Below are 22867 nucleotides of genomic sequence, written 5' to 3'. Positions count from 1 at the left end.
ACAGGTTGACCCTTTCACAGTTATAAAATGCCCTTCTTTGGTTTCAAGGTCTACATTGTGTGATATTAACTGAGCCACTCAGGAATTCTCATGCTTGTTCTCTGCATGATATCCAGTCTCTACCTAAACATATTTAAACACAGAAAAGTTACGTAAGAACATGGCATTGAAGGTACAACGAGATACACCTGCAAAGTGCTTACCATGACTGGAGTTCACAGGAAAGAAAGTGGCTCTGGGTGATCAGTGAGGACTTCAAACACGACCACGGACTGCTCTAGACTTCCCAAACGCTGCACACTTAAGCTACCCCGAGTTTATGACAATAATTTTTCTTCCTTCAACAATGAAACCTTAACCTTCACTTGTTGTAACCTTTGCCTTAATCAAAAACTTTTATTTAACTAGCAACCACACACTTAGCTGAAAACACAAAAACATTGTACAACTGTACAAAAAATATTCTCTTCATATCCTTATTCGATAAGCTTTTGTTGTTTAAAAACTTTTTTATTTAATTCAGACATTTTTATTTAAAACTAAGGTACAAGCACACGCAGGATCCTATGCTCAACACAGCTTTGGGGGTCATGGGTCAACATCATTTTCTTCTACCTTGGAATCTTATCCCAGGGACAATAACCCAGAGGGGGCAGTCATCCTTATGATACCAACGCCTTCTTTGGGAATACCTCCAGGAGGGCCCGCCTGAAACTGCTTTATAGTTATTTTTTTTATGTAAGCAGAAAGTATAATGATTAAAGTTATAGTACAGTAAGCACAGAACCCAGTAAGCGTCAGTTACTATCATTATCAAATAATATGCGCTGTACATCATTGTGTGGGTCATACGAACTATAAATTCAATAGGGTTGTTTACATCAAAAACAAGTAAGTGCTGCCTTACACCTGCTACAATGACACCGGGCAGTGGGAACGCGCTGACTCCATCACAATCTTATGGGACCACTTTTGTATATGTGTGGTTCATCATTGATCCAAGTGTTGGTATGGGGCACATGACTGTACTTTCATTCTACTTGTATCTTCAAACTTAAATTGATTCCTATAAACAGCATCTAATCTGATTTCTTTTCCTTTGTCCAGTCTGACAGTCTCTGCCTTGGATCGGAGTAGATTCTTTCACCTCTTCCCATTTAATGTTATGCTGAGGTTCTTAGATGTACACCCACATTCTATTTTATCCTCCGTGTTTTCTGTCTTTGTTCCTCTCTGCCTCCTTCACTGATTTATTTTCCATTAAGTGAACATCTTCTCATGTAACATTTTTTCATGACTTTTGCCCATATTTTTAGCAATACCCTTAGGTGTTGCTCCAGGAAGTAAAAGTCTTTTAAAGAAGTAAAGAGAAGAAAAGGGAGCGTGCGCATACTTACAGTTGTTATTTCCCATTTATTTCTTAATTTTTAATTCTGGTTCTCTCTCTACTTGTTCAATGTAGGATTTGGAATCATTTCCTTAACTTGAAATAAATTTTTCCCACTACTTTTCACTGTTATTGACATATATATTGATCTCCACATGTTATAGGTCCAACAATATAATACGTACAAACTGTTTCATACAATTGTTTTTTAAATAAGTTTGTAGAAGAAGGAGAATAAATATGCATTTACACTGTCTTTCATCAATGTATAGTCAGTCTACTTTTTAAAATTCTTTTTGTTTTCCACCTAAATTCAAGTTCCCATCTCTGGTCACTGACTTTTGGTCGGAACAATTTCCTTTAATATTTCTTTCAAAGCAAGAATGGTGGCAACAAATTCTTTCAGATTTTGGAAATGTCTTAACTCTGCCTTAATTTTTGGAAGACAGCTTTGCTGGAAATAGGACTCTCGGTTGGCATTTTTTTTTTCTTCCTTGAGCACTTTAAATATGTTATCCCACTGCCTTCTTGATTCAAATATTTTTGATGAGAAGTCAGCAGTTAATCTTATTAGCCTTCCCTTGTATCTGGTCATTGTTTCTCATTGCTTGTAAGAATTTCTCCTTGTTGGCTTTCAGCCTTTGACTATAACATGTCTACTTGTGGAGATCTTTGAGTATTTCCTGCTTGAGTTTGTCAAGATTCCTAGGGGTTTGGATTAATGATTTTCCATAAATTGGGGACATTTTCAGGTATTATTTATTTAAATGTACTTTCTGCCCCTTTTTCTTTCTCCTATTTCTCGGATGCTCCACATATGCGTATATTGCTGTGCTTAATGATATCACACTTCTCCGAGGTTCTGTTCATTTTTATTCGTTCTTTATTCTCTCCATTTTTCATAATCTATGCTTTTCAGACCACATGGTTTCTATCCATCTGTTTTCAAGGTCACTCTTTTTTCTGCCAATTCAACTCTAATGAGTCATGCTGGCTGCTCTAATAATAAACTTTTCACTTAAATTATTGTAAGTTTTAGCTACATGATTCCCATTTGCTTTTAATAGTTTATATCTTTACTGGTATCTTCTCTTTGTTGCAATAGTTTTTTTCAGATCTGCCTTTATTTCTTTGATCATGACTTATTTTCGTTCTTGAGCATCTTGATGACCACTTTGAAGTCATCTATTAATTAAATTTTACATTGGTCACACTCACAGGCAGTTCCTGCTACCTACATTTTTTTTATGATATAGGAGTCAAATCTTCCTGTTTCTTTGTCTGCCTCATAATTCTTTGTTGAAAATTGTCATGGTAATTAAAGTCTTGTGGGAAGTCTTGGTACCAGTTTTGTACCCCAGAGTTTGTTATTGCTGTTTGCTTGATTTTTTAAATTACTGACTGAAATATTTTATTGAAGTCTATTTCTTCCCTCCCTGTGTTAAGCTCTGATGTTACTCCATCTCCATAGGGGTCAGTTCTGGGTACACCCACAGTTACCCTAGAATGACATTGATTTTTGAAAGGGCTTTGTCTCTTTTTTCATAATTTTGCTAGCTATTCTGGGCATTTGGCTTCTAGGTGCCTCCTGTATCTCAATGATTACTTATTTCTAAGGATTGGAAGACTTTCTGATATGATTTCACTGAAAAGGTTTTCCATGCCCTTAGCTTATATCTCAGATTCCCCTTTGATTCCAATAATTCTTAATTTTGATCTCTTAACATGGTCTTAGACCTCTTGGATATGTTGATCATGTTTTCATGTTCTTGTATTTTCTTTATCATTGACTTCATTTTCAAAACCCTATGCCTATACCTTGGCTTTGAAGCCTGAAGGTCTGTCTTCCACATAATCCAATCTAATGGTAACACTTTCAACTGGATTTTTTTTATTGGACTTATTATGCTTTCAAGATTTTTGTTTGTTTCTTTTTAGAATCTCTCCCTTGAAATGCTCTTTTACTCCCTGTATTTTCTCTCATAATTCATTCCTTAGATTTGCTTTTAGCTCGTTGATCATTTTAACCATCAACTTTTTAAATTTTGTCTAAGACTTCATCCAAATTAATGTTTTGGATTCAGTTATTTGGGGTGGAGTGATAGCTTTTCAGAGGCACCTTGTTGGTCTGTTTTCTCATGTTTTCTGTTTTTTTGCACACTGTTGATATGGATTCCTCTTCCTCTTCTATGTGAGAGTTCTCTAGTGGCTGGTTACCTCTCAATGATAAACTACGGGCTGGGGAAATATATTAGCTTCAACACATCCGATCCGCATAATCAAAATGTTAACTTCAACCACCAGTACCACTCGGACAGAAGAGAGAAACCTCTACTAATGATGGGAAAGTAAGAGAAAATCATATATCAACATGTGCTGTATGAGTTATTACTACTGATGTCTACAACTCTGTTGATCAAGGATAAACGTGGGTGATGATTGATTTAGGATAGGCTGAGAAGATTGAGTTTAATAGTATCATGCTAAATCGAATTAGAAGAAGGGATTAAAGAAATATTCAATAGACCCACAAGAAAAGGAAAGGGAAAAAAGAAAGAAAAGGAGGGAGGGAAGAGATACAGAAGTAAAAATGAGGTGTGACGGGCAAAAGAGAGAAGGAATAGAGATGGGGGAGAAGACAAGAGGTAGTGAGCGGGGATCCATTTAATTGACAAAATTTCTAAAATTGTATATAACTGACAAAACACAAAAGTGTGGGGAGACACAAAATATCCATTAATATTGAGCGGCAGATGCAATCCATTTTTGTTTGTTTTGTTTTTTTCTTGCTGAAGTTTTTTTGAATTAGACTCCTTTCTCTCTGGGGTTTCAGATATCACGCAATTTGTTCTGAGTTCTGACCCAAACCTGTCAAATGTTTTTGGTGGAGTCTGTAGGCAGAGTTCCACCCACTCCTTGCTTGGCTCACTCTGTTGCACCCCTCTTTCCAAGGGCCTCAGTCCTGTGCTAGCGGGAGGTGTACAGGATGCGTCAGCCTATCCTCCACACCCTCCAGCCCCTTCTAGGCTCAGTGGCGACCACGTTCGGTCTGGCCCTAATCAGTCCCACGGCCCACCCCGCGCCCACATGGCCAGATCGTTTATCCCAGAGCTCAGCCCAGCCGTTTAGATATGAGCATCATAGGCTGGGTTTGCCAGAGGAAAACTGCTGTTTTAATTCGCTCTCAGAGAACCGCTGCGATCTTGTGGGTTCACCCTCTTCCATTCCCGAAAGGGCTAAGCTGAATAGTTTTAAAAGATGTTAAAAATATAGATCATGAAGGGATAAGGAAGTGGGGTAGGAAGGCAAAAGAAGGATGAAAATAGTCAAAAGGTGAAGATAGAGAAAGCAGAGGAGAGGTGGCACATGAAGGCCACAAAGAAGGAAGAAGAGGATTAAAAGGAAACAAAATAAAAAAAGAAAGAAAGAATAAGAGAATTTGACAGTAGAGGGAGAAGAAAGGAGGAAAGGAGTAAAAACACCAAATAAGCAAAGCAAAACAAAAACAAAGTCACTACCCCTTAAAAAGCAAAACAAAGCAAAAAAAAAGATTATAATAAAGGAAAAACTGATTTTAGAAAAGAAACAAATGGTGACATAGGTATATACTGAAGCCATCATCAAATACAGGGACAAACAAATTATTAATGAGAAATGGAAGACTAGTCTCCACTGAGGTGGTTGAAACTGTGGACACGGTTGGACATTCACCTCCTCAGCCAGACTGGCCTTCTTTCCACTTCTCCTCGGTGCACCCCTTAGAGAGAGCAAGGACTGGGGGCTATTGAACCTTTCCTCCTATTTGTGTTGCTCACCAAGCCACTGGCCGGTGTGGCCTGGGACTGAAACTGGTTTTAGCAGCTCTCAGCTCCCTGCTCACCTGGGCAAGGTAGGAAGGAATGGATTTTGGGGGCAATGGCCTGTGTCAATGCACCTCCAGGGCAGAGCTGATTCAGGGTTGTTCACGGGAAGTTCTGGAGGCTGGTGTCTAATTGAAACTTTGGAACTTTGTGGGTGGTACCTCCTCTGGAGAGATTAGGTAAACACACCTTGAGGGCCAGAAAGATGCCTGTCTCTGCTGGGTGTCTGGGTCTCAGAGACCTTCTAAGAATTCTCTTTGGGGGGTTGGAGGTTGAAAACTGCTCTGGATGGAGAGGGCACAGCAAGTCTCACACACTCTGCTGCCCACCTGACTCTCTGCCTGTGAGCCACTAGTCTCAGAGGGAAAGCAAGTTGCAGAGATCTTTTGCGGGTGCGTTCTCATCTCTTGTGTCTTGGCAAAAGAAGATTTCAAGCACCGGCATGGGATTAAGTAAAACTATAGCAAAGCTGATTAGAAGAGAAATAAGAAGAAGGGAAAGCAACCTCATGGGAGAGAGTGATCCTCTCAGAGAGGAGAGAAGCAACCAACTTGCTTCTTTGTGTCCCAGCTTTTATTGGGGTAAGAGGGAGATTGTTAGAAGGTCCTGCTCAAGAATCGCCTCTTATCACCTATAAGCAACTTGCGCTCATATTGACCTGGCTGACAGTCGGACAGTTCCTAATTGAAACTGGTTTTACAGAGTTTATGGTGGATGGGCTCCGGTCTAAATCATCCTGTTTTCCTAGGTCTGGGAATCTTGTCTCTGTTGCTTGTGCAGGGTCTTACTTAAGCTGTCTTAGCAATTAGGCCCTTCTTAGTAAGCATACCCTTGTCCTCCCCTGAATGTATCTGTCTTGCTCCTGTTGTAGGGGAAATTGTTTATAAGGCTGAGACCAGGCAAGCTTCCTGAAATTGCCATCTTGTCAGACTGAGGCAGGGATGTCGATTGGCTGATTTATTTTGTACTAAGTGTTTTGTTAAACTCCTGACCTAACACTCTGTCTGATACACCCAGAATTTCTGGGTCTCTCTGATCTCTGAATGTCCAGTATTCTGTTACACTGACGTTCCTGGGTTGCCTACCTTATCAAGAAGCCATAATCCCATTGCTTCAATTCCAAGCTGCAGAGAAACCAGAAAGTGCAGTCTTCCTCTGCGCCATCATCTTTGTTCCCCATCCCTCTTCCTCTGATTTTCCCAGGATAAGTTTGCAGAACTTCTTTATTTGAAAAAAAAAAAAAAAAACCTAAACCAAGCCAATGAAAACCAGTGAGGATAGTCTTAAAATAGGCAATGAACTGCCTGCTGAACCACCCAAAATTCCTATGTCCACTTAGGTTCTTTCCTTTAATGACTAACATCAAATCACACGTCCTCCATTGGTTTGATTCCGTACCTGTCTCTCACACATGCATATAAAAATACACACAAGGAGCCCAGCCTTCCTTCACAGTTCACACCAGGCCCATGATGCCATTCAAAAGAGTTTGTTCACTGTCTCTCCGGGAGTTAGGAACTACTGAAAGACTTTAATTAGCAGAGCCACATTTCCAGAGAAGGAGTGACACAGACAGAACTAAACTTGAAAGTACTCATAGCGTGACACTTATTAAATTTCACTAAACAAAATTGTAATTTATCTCCCCCATTAGATTGTATGTAAGCTTCTTGAAAATGGATCTAATTCTTTCCCCCGGAACATTATTTAGCACGTGGTAGGCATTGCATATTATTTTTCAAATGAATAAATGCCTTTTGGGCAAGAAAAAAAAATTTTGTCCTACTGGCTTCTAGACAAATTTGAGATGGAGTCCTGCTATCAACCACTGTAAGATTTAAGGTTCCAGAAAGTGTAGTTCAAAAAGAAAGAAAAACTTCAACTCCAATGTTCCAGCCTGTCTGATAGACTGATTGTTTCATCAAAATCTATGTGTTGCTATCCATGACCAGTGTTTTCTTTGTATGTTTATTACAGCTTACTGTTGCAATGGTAATGAACATCGTAAGTCTCTTTGTGGCTATCATTGGTTTGATCATAGAATGCATTCAGGTTGCAATATTTGAGCCAAAAGGAATTCAATACATTTGGTCACATGTAAGTACCAATTTTAATAATATTCATCAAAATTTTAGATATAAATGAAAACCCATTGTTCCCGTGATATACGTTGAAGTGAGTGAGGTCCATCTTTGGCATAGGAATACAAAAGTGTCCTTCAAATATTCATCATGATCATACTAAAAATTCAGTTTTCCTTCAAAACTCAAAAACATCAGAGACCTCAAAGACAGATAAAAAAAAAACTTGTCATTTTTTGAAGATAAAATGACCAGATACTTGGAATATCTCCAAAAAATTGCCACAAAAGAACACCGGAAAGCAAAACAGTTTAGTAAGGTAGCTGGACAAAAGAAAAACCCACAAAAATCAATAAAGTATCTTTATACTATCAATAACCACTTAGACATTGAAATGGAAAACAATGAAATAACCTAATTAAAATAACAGAACTGGAAAATGTAATAAGGGCATTAAGAACTGAATGCCTTAAAAAAAAAACTATATTATTGATTGCAAGTTCTCAATATAATAAAATTGCGAGTTTCTACAAATTAACATATAATCGTGTTCCAGGTCTATTTAGAATCTTAACCAAGTTTGTGTAGTAATGCAGTCAAATTACTTTAAAATACTTAAGGATTGAAGAATAATTGTGTGAAAACTGCTAAGAAAGCCACATAATGATTGCAAAGTGCAAAAGAGTGTGTTGCACTAGATATCAAAACTTGTCATCAAGTATCATAACAAGAGTGGTATAATATTTACTCACTAGAAGAAAAATTACCCCAAGAACAATATAGAAAGTTGAGAAATAAATTCAAATATTGGGAGAAACCTATTATTTTATTGGAGTTAATGATACAAGTCAATAATGGAGGCATGAACCCATTCACTTCTGTTTCAAAGAAAATAAAAATGGACACACACTTTTAGTTGGTATTAAAATTAGGTAGCATAAAAACTATTTAAAAATTAATCTTAAAAAATTAAATAAATAATTTTTAAAAAATAGCCAAGCATGGTGGCTCATGCCTGTAATCCCAGCAACTCAGGAAGCTGAAACAGGAGGATCATGAGTTCAAAGCCAGCCTCAGCAGCTTAGCAAGGCCCTAAGCAACTCAGTGACACCATGTCTCTAATAAAACATTTAAAAAGGGCTTGGGGATATGGCTTACTGGTTAAGCACCCCCTGGGTTCAATCCCTGGTACAGAAAAAAAAATAATATAAAATGGATTAGTACATTAGTTACACAGCAAGAAAAAAAATCAAGGAATAAAGGGGAAAAGAAGATTTATGTCATAAATATTTACATTTTAATAAGGTACAAACTGAAACAACAATAAATGTCAGAGTACCACAGACCTAGCAGGTTGAGAGTGTGGGGCCACCACCTTGGTGGAGCAAAGGCCTTCACCAGCAGGCCCTAAAAATGGACACAGAGAATGATTCTCAGGACTTGAAATCTAACAAAATTTACCCTGTCGGGTGGTGGACCTGTGCGGGACTTATGACCCCTTTTTCCTTCTTATTTGTTCCTTTGGGAATGTACCCTATTCCTGCTCCACCACTGTATCTTGGGAGAAAATCACTGGTTTTCTGGTTTCACAAGGCCTCTGGGGGAGAGAAATTTTGCCCCAGGATGAACTATACTGAGTGTTTGCCTTAACTGACTTCAATTATGATTGGGGGCTTTTCAAATTGATGACATTTGGGATAGAATTTGGACTTAGAAGTGATTCTGGAAGAGGTTAAAACTTTCCAAGGTGTTCCAATCAAGGGAATCTAATTTGCACACTGGGAGGACATGAATTTGAAGGGACTAGAGGCAGGCGGTTGTTGGTTGAAGTACGTTCTGCAAAAAGATATGTTGAATTGTAATGCATTCCACTATCATATAAATAAAAAGTGGAAAAAAATAAGATGTGTTGAAATCCTCCACCCACAATGCCTCAGAATAGAGTCATGGCAGACGAAATTGGCTAAGTTCAAATAGGGTTGTCCTGGAGTCATCTGGCCATGTGAACATAGAGGCAGAGATGCGAATTATGCTCCTATAAGCCAAGGAAAGAATCTGAAGAGGAAGGAAAGGGTCCTCTCCAGAGGCTTCACAATGAGTATGGTCCTGCCAATACAGAGATTGGGGAATCTGAGGCTTCAGAACTGTGAAGCAATGAATTGCTACCGTGTCAAGCCACCCTGTTTGGGTACTCTATTATGGACACCCTAAAAATGAATACAGGCCAGTAAGTAGCCATCTACTTCTCTCATGTTATGAACCAACTGAGATGAGGCACGAGAATCAAGCAGATGTAGACAGAGCTATCCACATTATTATTGATTTTTTTACAGTTAGACACTAAGTTTGAAGTCTTTGGTCAAACGAGCTTGCTAATAATATTACACTTCATGGATTAAGCTCATCCACCTAGTTAGAAACAGGCTCTGGAACATAGGCCTCCCTAATGGGGCTAGACAATTCTGATTGCACGTTGAAAACGCAGACCATTCTAAGAAAAAAGAGGACCTGGAAAGAACTGGGTTCCTTCTCAAAATTACCAATTAGGTTAGTCGGTAAGGTTCTTGCTTAGCCTCTAGTCGGCCATCTTAAGTGACAGCCGCCATCTTAAGTGACAGCCGCCATCTTAAGAAAAAGCTTTGCTTTCCCACTCAAGGGCCTTTCTGAAAGAGGCTCACCACTCCCTCCTACCAACCCTACCCTTAACCACCTGCATTAGGACCCTCCCGGCTCTAATCCCTGAGCCTGCCCCATAAAAGTCCTGACCCCCAAGCCTGTTTTGCCTCTCTCTGTCTATGGAGAGACGGCCTTTATTTGTCAGCTCTGACAAACTCTTGTGCGTATCTCTGCCTGGTCTCCATCTTTCATTTCTTGCTCCCCTGTCTCCGGGTCCCTCGCTTTCCTTTCATTGATGCCGAAACCCAGGATCAGGTTCCTGGGTGTGCCTGCTCCCCTCTTTGAGGGTCACGGAGCCTCCCTGGGCCCCAACCCGAATTCCATTTTGGGACCAGGCGCTGCATTCTGCTGAATGCCTTCTCTGCACCCACCACCAGACATTTCAGGTAAGACCCCTGTCCCCGGTTGATCTCAATGACCTACGGGCCCTGGGAAGTGATCTTCGATCATCTGGCACTCCCAGGGTTACCATGTGGCCGGGGGCACCCCCACCACAACTTTCACAGCTACGGCTGATCCGTACTGTCCACCAGGTCTATAGGTGGTCTTTTATTTGGGTCTTGGGTTTTGAGAAAAAAAACCATCAAGGGTGATTGGGAGTTGCTCCTGGTGAGACTTCTCAGCCTTGGGTTAATCTCTATGGACGTAGTCCCAGCTGGGCCTCTAAGGGCCCTTCTCTCTATGCTTACCCAGTGATGGTGACAATCCTCTGAGTGTAACCTTCCTCTGGATTGGGTGATACTAGAGAGAGACTGGGGGACGCCCCACCTCTAAACTCTCCTATATCTTACCACATCCATTCCCTCCCATAGTTCTCTAGGCTGCCTCCTGGTTAACCTAGGGCCTCTCTCTCTCTCTCTCTCTCTCTCTCTCTCCAGACCTAAATCCCCCAAAATGTATCCATTTATGCATTCAGATCTGGCCTCAACATTCTTTGGACTCTAAATGGCCACTTAATGGCACTCTAGATCCCAATATCAGGGATCTTTTCAGCTATTGTGAGCTTTTGGGAAAATGGAAAGAGGAAACACACTTTCAAGCCTTCTCCTCTCTACGGTCTCAGCCCTCTCTCTGCAACTCTTGCTTTCCCACGCAAGTCCTCTTAGCTCTCACCTCCCCTATGCCTGCTTCCAAAGGGACAGAAGATCCCACCCAGGACCCCTCCTCCTTCAACCCAGCAAAGGAGCCCCCAACCTACCACAATTCTCTTTCTGATGAAGCCACTGCAGCAACTGTCCCCTCGGGCCCTCCACCCTTCTCTCCCTGCTACACGCTCACAGGCTGCCACTGCCCAACCAGCATCTCTGTCCTCCACATGAGGTGCCTGGGGTCAATGGTGTCATCCGGGTTCATGCGCCTTTGTCTTTGTCAGATCTTTCACAGGTGGAAAAGTGGCTTGGGTCCTATACTTCCAGTCCCACCACATACATCTGACCCAGTCGTATGATTTGACTCCCCACAATGTCCATACCGGCGAGTTTGGGAGCAATTATGAAATTATGCTGATGAGGCACACCAGACCTCCCCTGCCCATCCGGTTGACACAGAAGCAGTCCCTGAATGAGACCCCCATTGGGATTATAATCTGCCTGGAAGAGTAAGTGGTAGAAACCAGCTCATTACTTGTCTCATGGCAGGACTGAGAAAGGCAGCCCATAAGGCTATCATTATGAAAGGCTCCAGGAAATCTTCCAAGATAAGAATGAAAACCCTTCAGCATTTTCAGACGCCCTGACCAAGGACGATCTAAAATACCAACCTGGACCCTGAGACTCCAGATGGGAGACAACCACTAATGACCTACTTTTTCTCCCAGAGTTTTCCTGATATTAAAGCCAAACTAAGGTGCCTCGAGAGGGGATCCCTAACTCCCCAAGCTGAGGTTCTGGAAGTGGCCTTTAAGGTGTATAACAGGAGAGACTAGAAGGCCCAAAAACAGAAGACCTCATTCAAGCCATCTGTCTGGCCTCAACATGGTCCTTGGTTCCACTGGCCCACGGAAGGGTCCCTGGGGGCCACCCAAACTCTGTTTTAAACGTGGTCAGACAAGTCACTGGGCTCGTACATGTCCCAAGTCTCGCAAGCCTCTAGACCCCTGTCCTAAATGCCATCAGGAGGGACACCAGGCCATTGACTGTCCCTGAGCCACAGTAGCCCCCGGCCATGCAGCCCTTCTGGTTCCTCTTTCCAACTCTTAGGACTGGCTGCAGAGGACTGAGGAGGCCCAGGTCCCCATCACCCGACCACGACCATCACTCCACGGGAACCCGGGGTAACTCTGTGTATTTCAGCTAGGCCTGTCTCCTTCCTCCTGTCTCCTTCCTCCTCCACACCCCTTCTTCCATTCACCTAGTGCTCTTCTCCTCGACACCAGGGCTACATATTCAGTCCTCAAGGGGCTCTGGGGGCCTTCCACTCGTTCTATGACCTCTGTTGTCTGGGTAGAGGGTAAACCTACCAGCCCTTACAGACACCTGGCCTGGTTTGCGCTTTTGGGTCTCTAATTTTTACTCACTCCCTTTTGGTCATTCCACAGGGCCCTGTTCCCTTTATGGAAGGGACATCCTCACAAGGTTGGGGGCTATGCTTTCCTCTCCCCTCAAATACGCTTCCATCCAGACTCGCCTGCCGCTCCCCTGGTCCTCACCCTTACCTTATGACCATCCCCTATTCTGACTGTCAGTGCCTCCCTTTACCCCTTCTGAGGTGGACCTACTGTCTGGGATGTTTCAAGTCCTTCCATCGCCTCCCACTGCGAGCCCATTCACATCCATCTCAAAATCCACTTCCATTTCTGGCCCGGTCACAATACCTGCCCTCCCTCCTTGCTTTTGCTGTCCCTCTCTTTTTGCAGAGCAGCCTCGTCAGGCTCCTGACAATAAACCCGCTTCTTATCCCAGGGATGTGATTAGTCCTGGGCCACTCTTCTTTCCCTGATGCCAGTGACTCCGTCATGTTCTCCCCTTGGACTTGCTCTTCCCTCCAGGGATTTGAGCTGCTTTGGGATCCTGGCCTGAGGGCCCAGGACATGACCACACCCCTTCTTCCATTCACCTAGCACTCTTCTCCTGGCCTCATCTGGGTTCCCCTGGTGGAAGATCCCAGTCTTACTTTTCATACGTGCTCACCTTTAAACCCTGCTACTCTCCTTCCGGATCCTCAGGACTCTTCCACCTCTTCTCCTCTCACCCATCCATGCACTGAAACTCTGGAGGAGATTCTTCCGCATCCCTCCCACATACAGGAAGGCCCCTTGCTCCAGGCAACATACAAATGGTGTAAGGTTCACAGATGGCTCCTCCTGCCTTCAGGAGGGAGGTCCCCGGGCAGGGTGTGCTATAGTCTCTCTAACCTCTGTTGTGGAAGGGGCTCCGCTCCCCAATAAGACATCCAATCAGCAGGCTGAACGAGTTGCCCTCATCAGAGCCTTCACTTTGGCAAAGAGAGCCTCCCTCCATGTCTATACTTCTTTCTAAATATGCTTTCCACGTACTTCTCTCCCACTCTGCTATTTGGAAGGAGTGCAGATTCCTTACCACCGAGGGAACCTCAGTTACTAATGCCCCCTTCATCTCCGATCTCCTTCATGCCTCAAAGCTTCCCACTGCCATTGGAACTCAGGATGGCAGCTGAGTAACCCCCTTGTGCAGTGGGCACTTCCTTTTCTGACCTCTCCTTGTCATAGGCCTTTTGCTGATGCTTGCCCCCTGCGTCATTAGATTGATTCAAGACCAGATTCAAAGGCTCTCTAACAAACGGTGAACCGGCTTCTGTCACCGGACTTCCAAAATTGGGCTGAGTCAGCATCGCCCAGCACCTCCTGATCATCACCATTGCCTCAATGACACCCCAGCCCCTAACAAGGGTCCAGACACCACCCCTTCCCAGCAGGAAGAAGCTACAGGAGATTGATCTACGCCCCGTCCCTTCAGGGGTCCAATAACAACCCCCAAAACGGGGAATGTCAGGTCCTTACTCGGCATCTGGATGGCCATCTTAAGTGACAGCCACCATCGTAAGAAAAAGTTTAGCTTTCCCACCCAACGGCCTTTCTGAGAAAGGCCCACCACTCCCTCCTACCAACCCACCCTTAACCACCTGCATTAGGACCCAATCAGCTCTAATCTCTGAGCCCACCCCATAAAAGTCCCGAACCCCAAGCCTGTTTCGCCTCTCCCCGTCTATGGAGAGACGGCCTTTATTCGTCAGCTCTGACAAATAAACTCTGTGTGGATCTCTGCCTGGTCTCCGTCTTTCACTTCTCGCTCGCCTGTCTCCCGCTTCCTCACTTTCCCCTCAGTGCTCTTCACATAGGGAGCTTCGAGGGAAGGACAGTGAGAGACACCAAGGCCATTTTGATCTATTTCTAAGAAAGAAGAAACTTCTACTTTGAGTCGTGGTCATTAAGTGGGAAGAAAGAGAACCTGGTTCGACCTAATTCACAGCATTACAGTCCATGGCCTGTCAATGAGAGAAAATAGAACCTGTCATTGGGTGCACACTAACAGGAGGAGCATGGGGTCATTCAAGAGAGACAGAGACAGAGAGAGATCCAGAGCCAAATCCTGAAGAAAGAAGGCCAACAGAGCACAGTCCTGCTCTATGCATCGACTTCTAACCTTATCATGTGTAGAGCAGAAATAAAAGCATCCAACTTGTGGGACCTTTGGTAGAATTAACGTGCATAATATATAATGTTTGGTGCACAGATAAACAGTTGGTTAATTTTGAAATGCATTTATTTGTTACCAAAAAAATACTCAAGATCATCATAGTTGTGTGAAATTATTAGGATAAATGTGTATTCCCTATTTTCCAAATGTCTTCCTTGGATCATTTTGAAACGGTTCATTCATATGAGCAATGTTTCTTATCTTTCTCCTCCAGATGGCTGGCATGATGCTTCTACAATTTTTATTCCTAACCACCGCGGCAGAACTGGTCCTCTCAATCATAAGTCTCAATGTGATCAGGAAAGCATTTGAACGTGAAATCATTGAATGAGTGAGTAATTTGTTTTCAGGCTTGCCAATGAAGTCTCTATTAAGAACCATATCTGAGGTTCTAGAGTTTAGCTGGAATCGAGAAATAGCATTGCTTCTAAAGTCAGGTCAAGAGTAGCTGTAAACATAGTGAAATGTCATTCTGCTTTGTAATACATGAAATTGAAGTAAAACAACTTTCCCTGGCCAAACAATGTGGGAGAAGTTGGTCTTTGGGACTTACATCTCTTGGAAGATTAATAGAAAAAAATAGACTGAAAGAAGCTTCTCTGGCCAGACACGGGGTATGTGGAGACTGAATGCTCTAGACTGAATGATTCAAATTTGTTTTAAAGGACAAAGATAACAAAGAGTTTTAGTTTGTTTAAATAAAATAAAAATAAAGATTTTAGGGGAGATAAAAGAGAGTGCTTCTGTCAGAGAAAAGACAGACCCTCAAAAAAATCCGTTCCTCCAGCCAGGCATGCTGTAATCCCAGAGGCTTGGGAGGCTGAGATACGAGAATTGCAAGTTCAAAGCCAGCCTCCGAACTGTGAGGTGCTAAATAACTCAGTAAGTCATGCTGTCTCTAGATAAAATACAAAATAGGGCTGAGGATGTGGCTCGGTGGTTGAGTACCCCTGAGTTCAACCCCCAGTCCACTCCCCCCCAAAAAATCCATTCCTCCAGAAAAGTGAACATTAACACGGGAAACGTTGTCAAAACCAACTTTTTCAAAACTCTGGAAATTAATTGGTCAAGGGTTTGCAAGAAGCATTTGCTCAGAGAAAAGAGCCAAATCTTGGTAAGAAGAGGGAGCTTTTGTGCTGTTGTGACTTGCCGCAGTACCACTCTCTCCGTGGGTCATGAGAGAGTGGGGACTCCCTAGCAGTTCAGGCAGGTGTGGTAGACCACAGAGTGTGCTAGGCGCCCATGTGTGGCTATTCTTAGAGTGGGCATGTGGGCCCCATCAGGTCAAGCCATCCCTCAAAGCTAGGGTTACCCAGCTACTAAGCTCAAATGCAGACGCATGACAAAAGGAAACTATAAACTATAAAACTGACCAAACTCTGCTGCTTACATATATGAATATGCCAGAGTGAGCTTCACCTTTATGTATATGTTAAAAAACTATAACTAACTAGAAGGAAGGCCAGTTGAGTAAAGAGAACAGAGGGAGCGAGGAGGGAAGGAAAAGGGGGAGTACTGTAGGCTGATTTAGAGCAAATTAGATTACATGCTCTTGTATAATTATGTCCAAATGAACCCTAGAGTTATACTGTGTATAACTCTAATGCACTAATAAAATAGGAAAGAATAACAAAACTATAGACTAGAATCCATGATAAATAAGGATGTGCAAATCCTCAAAATCACATAATCTCTAGCAAATGGAATCCTACAACATATGAAAACAGTTATACATCATGTCCAATTAGGAGCTATCCTAGGAATACAGAGCTGGTTCCATATTTGAAAACCAGCCAGGGTCATACCCCATACTAACAGAACAGAAGACAGCACATGATCATCTCAATAGACACGGGAGAAGAATTTAACAAAAATCTCATACATTTTCATGACAGAAAAAAAAAAATTCCACCAACTGGGAATAGAATGGAATTTCCTCAACATGAAGAGGTCATTTATAAAAATCCACAGCTCATTAATTACCTTATGGAAAGATACTGAATATCCTTTCTCTCTGAGATCAAGAACAAGATAGGGATGTCTGCAATTTTTTTCTTTTTTCCCCACGTTTTTTATTGGTGCATTATAGTTGTACGTATTGTTGGGATTTGTTACATATTTGGACCTACCTACAGTATAACAACCTAATTTGGCCAATATCACTCCCCAGCACTTCCCCTCTCCCTCCCCACTTCTCATCCCTTGGTCCCTTTCCTCCAAAGATCTCCCTTTGGTTCGTAGGAGATCCACCCCCCACCTTTGTTTTCCTTTTTCCTCTCTAGCTTCCACTTAGGAGAGAAAACATACGGCCCTTAACCTTCTGAGTCTGACTTATTTTGCTTAACATGATGATCTCTAGTTCCATCCATTTTCCTGCAAATGCCATAATTTCATTGTCCTTCATGGTTGAATTAGACTCCATTGTGTATTTATACCACACTTTCCTTATCCATTCCATCCATTGATGGACACCTAGGCCGGCTGCATAGCTTGCTATTGTGAATTCTGCTGCCATAAACATGGGTATGCATGTACCCCTGTAATAAGATGGCTTTAATACCAAGAAGTGGTATAGCTGGGTCGTATGGTGGTTCCATACCTAGTCTTTTGAGGAAACTCCATACTGATTGACATAGCAGTTGTACTAATTTACAGTCCCACCAACAGTGTCAAAGTGTTCCTTTTTCTCCACATCCTCTCTGGCATTTATTATTATTTGTGTTCTTGATGACTACCATTCTGACCTGCGTGAGATGAAACCTCAGTGTAGTTTTGTAAATCTGCATTTTTTTATGTCCACTTAAAACTCTGCCTCCAGTCAAAAGGATGACATGTTTGCAGAACTCCTATCTGGTATTACAGGAGGGAAAGTAGTTGAAAATGAAGTGCGAGAGATAAATTGAGACTACCTCCTAATGGGAGGGCTCAACTACCTTATCCAAGAAGTTGGATTTCGTCTATAGGCACCAGGGTGCCCTTGAAGGGCTTTTGACGGCCACGTGTCTTGATCAGACTTTTGGGGTATGTAAGTATTTTCGTTAAAATATTTTCTACAGCAAATTACAGATCAGTGCTCCCCTCCCCGCCCCAAATCACACTGCTGATTCCATCAGGAATCCATCATCTATTAAAGAGCAGGTCCCAAGCCGGGAAAGCTTCTGGCTCGACTGATTGAGGAGCTCAAATGATCAGAGACCCTGACCCACCTTGTCTTCCTACACGCTGTCGTCATCTTTATCCCCAGGCTGTCTCACCTGGTCACTTCCCGCAGGAGAAGCTGCCCTTTTCTTCCCCGGAAGCCGCCGCAAGCCCGTCTTGGCATCCCATTTCCCAACTCCCGAGGCCCACCTCTGAGCCGAAGGCTGGCAAAGGGCATGGTGGGCCGTGAGTGAGCCACCCAAGTCATGCGCAGTGGGTGTCAACCACAGGGAGTCAACCACAGTGTCCCAGGCGTCCTGTCAGGAGGACCAAGATAGACTAAGGGGGAAAAAACCCAGGCTAGAGACAGGAGTAAGTAGGCTTCTGTTCCAGAAGGCCTGCCATGTGGTGAGTTTAAGGAAAAGAAGTTGAATTTGAAAGCTACTTAGGAAGTTGATTAATGTGGTGTGCATTCGTGAGTCTCACCCTGGGTCTTCCTGGAGAAGTAAGATCTTGGAGTGCTGCTGCTTCTGCTCACTTTACCACCGAGTCACACCACCAGCCTTTTTTTTATATTTTATTTTGAGACAAGTTCTCGTTAAATTGCTTTGGTCCCCGCTTAGTTGCCCAGGCTAGCTCTGAAATTGCAATCCTCCTGCCTCAGCCTCCCGGGTCACTGGGATTACAGGTGTCCACCACCACGCTGCCATAACTTCCAATACTGATCCTGATTTCACTTGATTAGAAGACTATTTTCAAAATGTTCAGGTATTTTAAAATTTGTGTGAGTGTGTACGTGTGTGGGTGCGTGCGCGTGTGTGTGTGCGTGCGTGCGTGCGTGCGTGCGTGCGTGCGTGCGTGTGTGTGTGTGATTATACAGCAAAATATTCCACAGTGGATTTAAAACACAAAAAATCAAAACATGAGAATTTTACTCCGGAAAAGACAGATGCCCATGAGAACACCTTCCGCAGTGAGTCCCTCAATCCTGTGTTCTGAGCCACCTGGCTGGCTCTCCACTCCCTTCTCTTCTGCCCGACAACTGAAGCAGAGGACTCAAGAGGAAACTTAGGACTCACCAGAGTCTACCTGAAGGTAAAAGTCATTTTGAGTAAAGTTTTCACCTAAGGTGGTTGCGCTAGCTCATGGAAGCTTCCGGCGCCCGATGGGTCCCAGGTCTGATGATGAGACAGGCAGGCAGAGTAAGGGTTGTCCTCTCCCTCTCCGTGGACTCTCAGCTGGCCACATTCTGGTCGTGCACATTGGTTTGCCGTGGTCGTTTTGTCTTGTTCTGACTCCGTGGACCAAGCTCTTGTGTGAGAGATAATAACGATCCTATCGCTGTGTCCCCTCGCCCCAGGTCCCCCAGCTTCAGGAATCCCTGTTGGAAAACACTGTCTCCTCAAAGTCCAGTGGACCACTGTGACTCCTGTCAAAAACAAGATGGTGAATCAGAGAAGAATACTGTCATTTCTTTTTCAAGATGCTTCATGGAAAAAACCAACATTCTAATAAAGTCCTTTCCGGTTCCTGGTTCCTCAATAAAGGATATACGTTGCCGGCAAGTTGACTGGTCCCATTTTCAGAGCCAGTAGGAGTTAACATAGATAAACCTAGACTCCCCACCCCTGGGGTCTGGAGGAGTGGGAGAGTACAGCCTTTTCCTCAGGTTGAGGAGATTGGCATGAACAAAGGACTCCTTCATCTGAGAGAAGAAAATACCCTGACTTTGGAAGCAGGCATGATATTGCCAATGTAGCAATAGCAAGACCCTTGGCCTCTCTGTGCTTTGGTTCTTCTCATCTGTAAGATAGAAATAATAGCCTCCAGCCCACAGAGAAGACGGGAGCATTAAACAATAGTACATCATCGCCACAGCCTAGAATAGCAGCTAACTCACAGTCATCCCTCAGCAAACTGTTGTGATTTGTCATTGATCAGCTCTTGTTATTATACCAGCCACAGTGTGGTATAGGAGATCCTTAGGGGTTTTCTGATTTCCCAGTATTGATGACAGGAGCCCACCTCTCAAAGCAGAAAATATCTGCTGGGAGGGACTATAATGGGTTTGATTTTGTCACTCAGAGCAGAGGCTAAAGGTTTAACCCGTTACCTCCGCATGTGATATTAGTTATAGAGTCTGGATAGGGAGAATCAAATCAAAGTTATCAGGGTGGGACCTAATCCAGCACAACAGGTGTCCTTCTAGAAAGGGTCATTTGGACCCTGAGACAGGCAAGCACAGAGGGCAAGGATGCAAGACACACAGAATCCCCTCTGAAGAGGGAGGGTTGGTGTGGCCCATCTGCAGGCCAAGAAGTGCCAGAGATGGCCAGAAGACCACCACAAGGCAGGAGGAGGTGAGGGAGTTTTCGGAGGGAGCATGGCCCTGACGGCTCCTTGATTTTGGATTTCTAGCCTCCAGAATGCCGAGACAACAGATCTCTGTTACTCTAGGCCACTCCGTTGGTGACGTTTTACTATAACAGCCCACGAAACTCGTGCAGCTGTGCTTTCACTATAAGGAGCGTCTACCTCCCCCACTTCCTGGAGGGGCTGGGTGTTCCCCTCAGCATCCCTCAGGAGGAGTGTGGCCTTTGAACAGCTCTCCTCTCTGAAGCTGGCAGAGTGCAGGTGTTTGCAGGTGTCTGCAGGAAGACTCTCAGCCCCACTGATACTCTGTGATGTGCAGAGGACTTGCAGACCCACTCCAGAAGAACCAGGCTAGAGCTAGGGAGGCGCAGCTGGGTGGCCATGCAGGGAGGCCCGTGCACCACGTGTGACATTCAGAGGTTGCAGGAGGTAAAGGAGAAAGACCTCGTCACCGCCTGCAGACCCCAACACTGCAGCGCTGGACGGGGAGAAGCCCGGGAGTCTCAGGTTTCCTGACACTTGCCCCAGCAAGTGTCAATGCATATCAAGGCACTTTAGCAAAATGCTACCAGTTGAGAGTCAGCACAAAATTACCCAAGAGGCCACCAATGCCTAAGAGAACTCTCAGAATTAAGTGGCTCTTGGCTCTTTTGTTGGTCTGAGGGTTTTGTTTGTTGTTTGTTTGCTTTTGGTTTTGGGTTGTTTCTTTTTTTTATTTTTTTTTGACCATACAAGACTCTGTGTACCCTCATAAATTATGGGAAAAAATAATCCACAGAAAGACCATGTTCAGACACAGGAGCTCATTTAATTTCATTTAACAAAAGTTGCTCTGAGCTAATCAGTAAGTGGTAGGTGACTGTAAAGGCTGAGGACATCCCTATACACTACTGTCGACTCTATTAATGACTTGCATTTCGGTGACACAAAACAAAGATATCTCTTCAATAATAAATTAGCTTACTATAACATTTTTACTTTATAAACTTTTGATTATTTTAAATATTTTTTATGGTATCCAGGATTGAACCCAGGGGTGCTTAAGGATCAATCCACATCAGCCCTTTTTTATATTTTATTTTGAGATAGGATCTCACTAAGTTGCTTCAGGCCTTTCTAATTGTTGAGGCTGGCTTTGAACTCACAATCCTCCTGCCTCAGCCTCCCAAATCTCTGGGATTCTAGGCGTGCACCATAGTGCCTGATTTTTTTTTTTTTAACTTTTAACTCTTAACACAACTTAAAACACAAATACATTGTACATCTGTACAAAAATATTTTCTTTATATACTTATTCTATAAGTTTTTTTCTGGTTTAAGAATAAAACTTTTTGTTTGGGGACATTTTTATTAAAAACTAAGATCCAAACACACACATTGGCCTAGGCATACACAAGGTCGGGATTACCAATAGCATTGTCTTCTACATCTTCTCCCACTGAAGCAAAAACACATACAAATCCACCATCTCCTGTGGTAACAATGCCTGCTTCTGGAATGCTCTAAGAGAGACCTGGCTGAAGCTGTCTTTCACTTAGCCAAAATAATGATAAAAAGTATAATACAGCAATTGCATAAACCAGTAAAGTGGTCATTTATTATCAAGTATAACGTGCTGAAATTGTGCATGCTATACTTTTCTACAACTGGTATCTCAGTAGTTTTTATACCCACACCACCACAAACATGTCAGAATTGCGTTACCACAGGTGTGAAGTCACTAGGCAGCGGAAATTTCCCAGCTCTGTTATAATTTCATATGTATTCTGTCTCTACCAAAAATGTCATTATGCAGCACGTGACTATTTCTTCTTCCAATCCCACATCAATATCCATTGAGGTTTGAAGACACCAGCATCCAAGACCATGGTAAGTACTAGAAATTGAACATACAGTCAACATATGAACATGTGTTCATATTTCAGCATCTGATAGGATCTCTTAGAAGATAAGCATTTCATGAGGTACTTTTTAATTTCCCTGTCCATGTAATAACATGTCAAATGACACTGTCATTTGACTTCTAATCTTTTTTTAAACACAAAGCTATTATTATAAAAATGTACAGAAGAAATCTGTTACATCTTCTAATACATTTTGACCTAAAATTTTATATAATCAAGTAGATAATTATTACAAATTGATTTTATTTGCCTTTTACATTACAAATAAGCATTATGTTGATTTCTTTTAAGTTATGTAGTCTTATTATATGTGATTTTTATTTCAGGATATAAAAAGAGTAATTCTACATGTATCTTTCTAGGAAATTTTTAAATCATATAGATTTTTGACTAAAATTTATAGCATATGTTAGGACTTATAACTAGGTCCAATGTGGAGTAACTGATATCAGATTTGCCCTTACACCTACTTTGAAAACACAATCTGAGGAGAGGTACTTTCTTTATCATCTAGCATTTGGAGGCTACCTCAGAAATGGCACAACTTGTTTTTATAGATACTCCAGCATTTTTGTATGTATGTATATATGTCTCTCTGTGTGTGTAGAACAAATACAATAACCAAAAGAGTGAGATGAAACTAAATGTCATTAAAATGTTGTTATATTCATGCATTCTTTGGGACATAGAACCATAAATTTAAAATAGACTATGATAGTTAAAGATATCTAATGCCTAAAATAATGAAATAATGATAGTAAAAGATAACCTAGGA

At 42.6% G+C, this 22867-nt stretch overlaps 1 protein-coding gene across 1 annotated transcript in view; it reads left to right on the top strand.

The window, feature by feature from the left end:
- LOC120889554 (uncharacterized) overlaps positions 1-19380 on the top strand; it is a 28252-nt gene extending 8872 nt beyond the window's left edge. The window contains exons 3-5 of the mRNA XM_078044864.1: positions 7225-7344; positions 14892-15008; positions 19176-19380. Coding sequence (XP_077900990.1) covers positions 7225-7344; positions 14892-15008 — 237 coding nt within the window. The 3' untranslated portion in view covers positions 19176-19380. The remainder of the gene's footprint in view (positions 1-7224; positions 7345-14891; positions 15009-19175) is intronic.
- The last annotated feature ends 3487 nt before the right edge of the window (positions 19381-22867 follow it).

Source organism: Ictidomys tridecemlineatus, chromosome 4, assembly GCF_052094955.1.
Source record: "Ictidomys tridecemlineatus isolate mIctTri1 chromosome 4, mIctTri1.hap1, whole genome shotgun sequence".
NCBI lineage: Eukaryota > Metazoa > Chordata > Mammalia > Rodentia > Sciuridae > Ictidomys > Ictidomys tridecemlineatus.
This window is presented reverse-complemented; position numbering and strand designations above follow the sequence as displayed.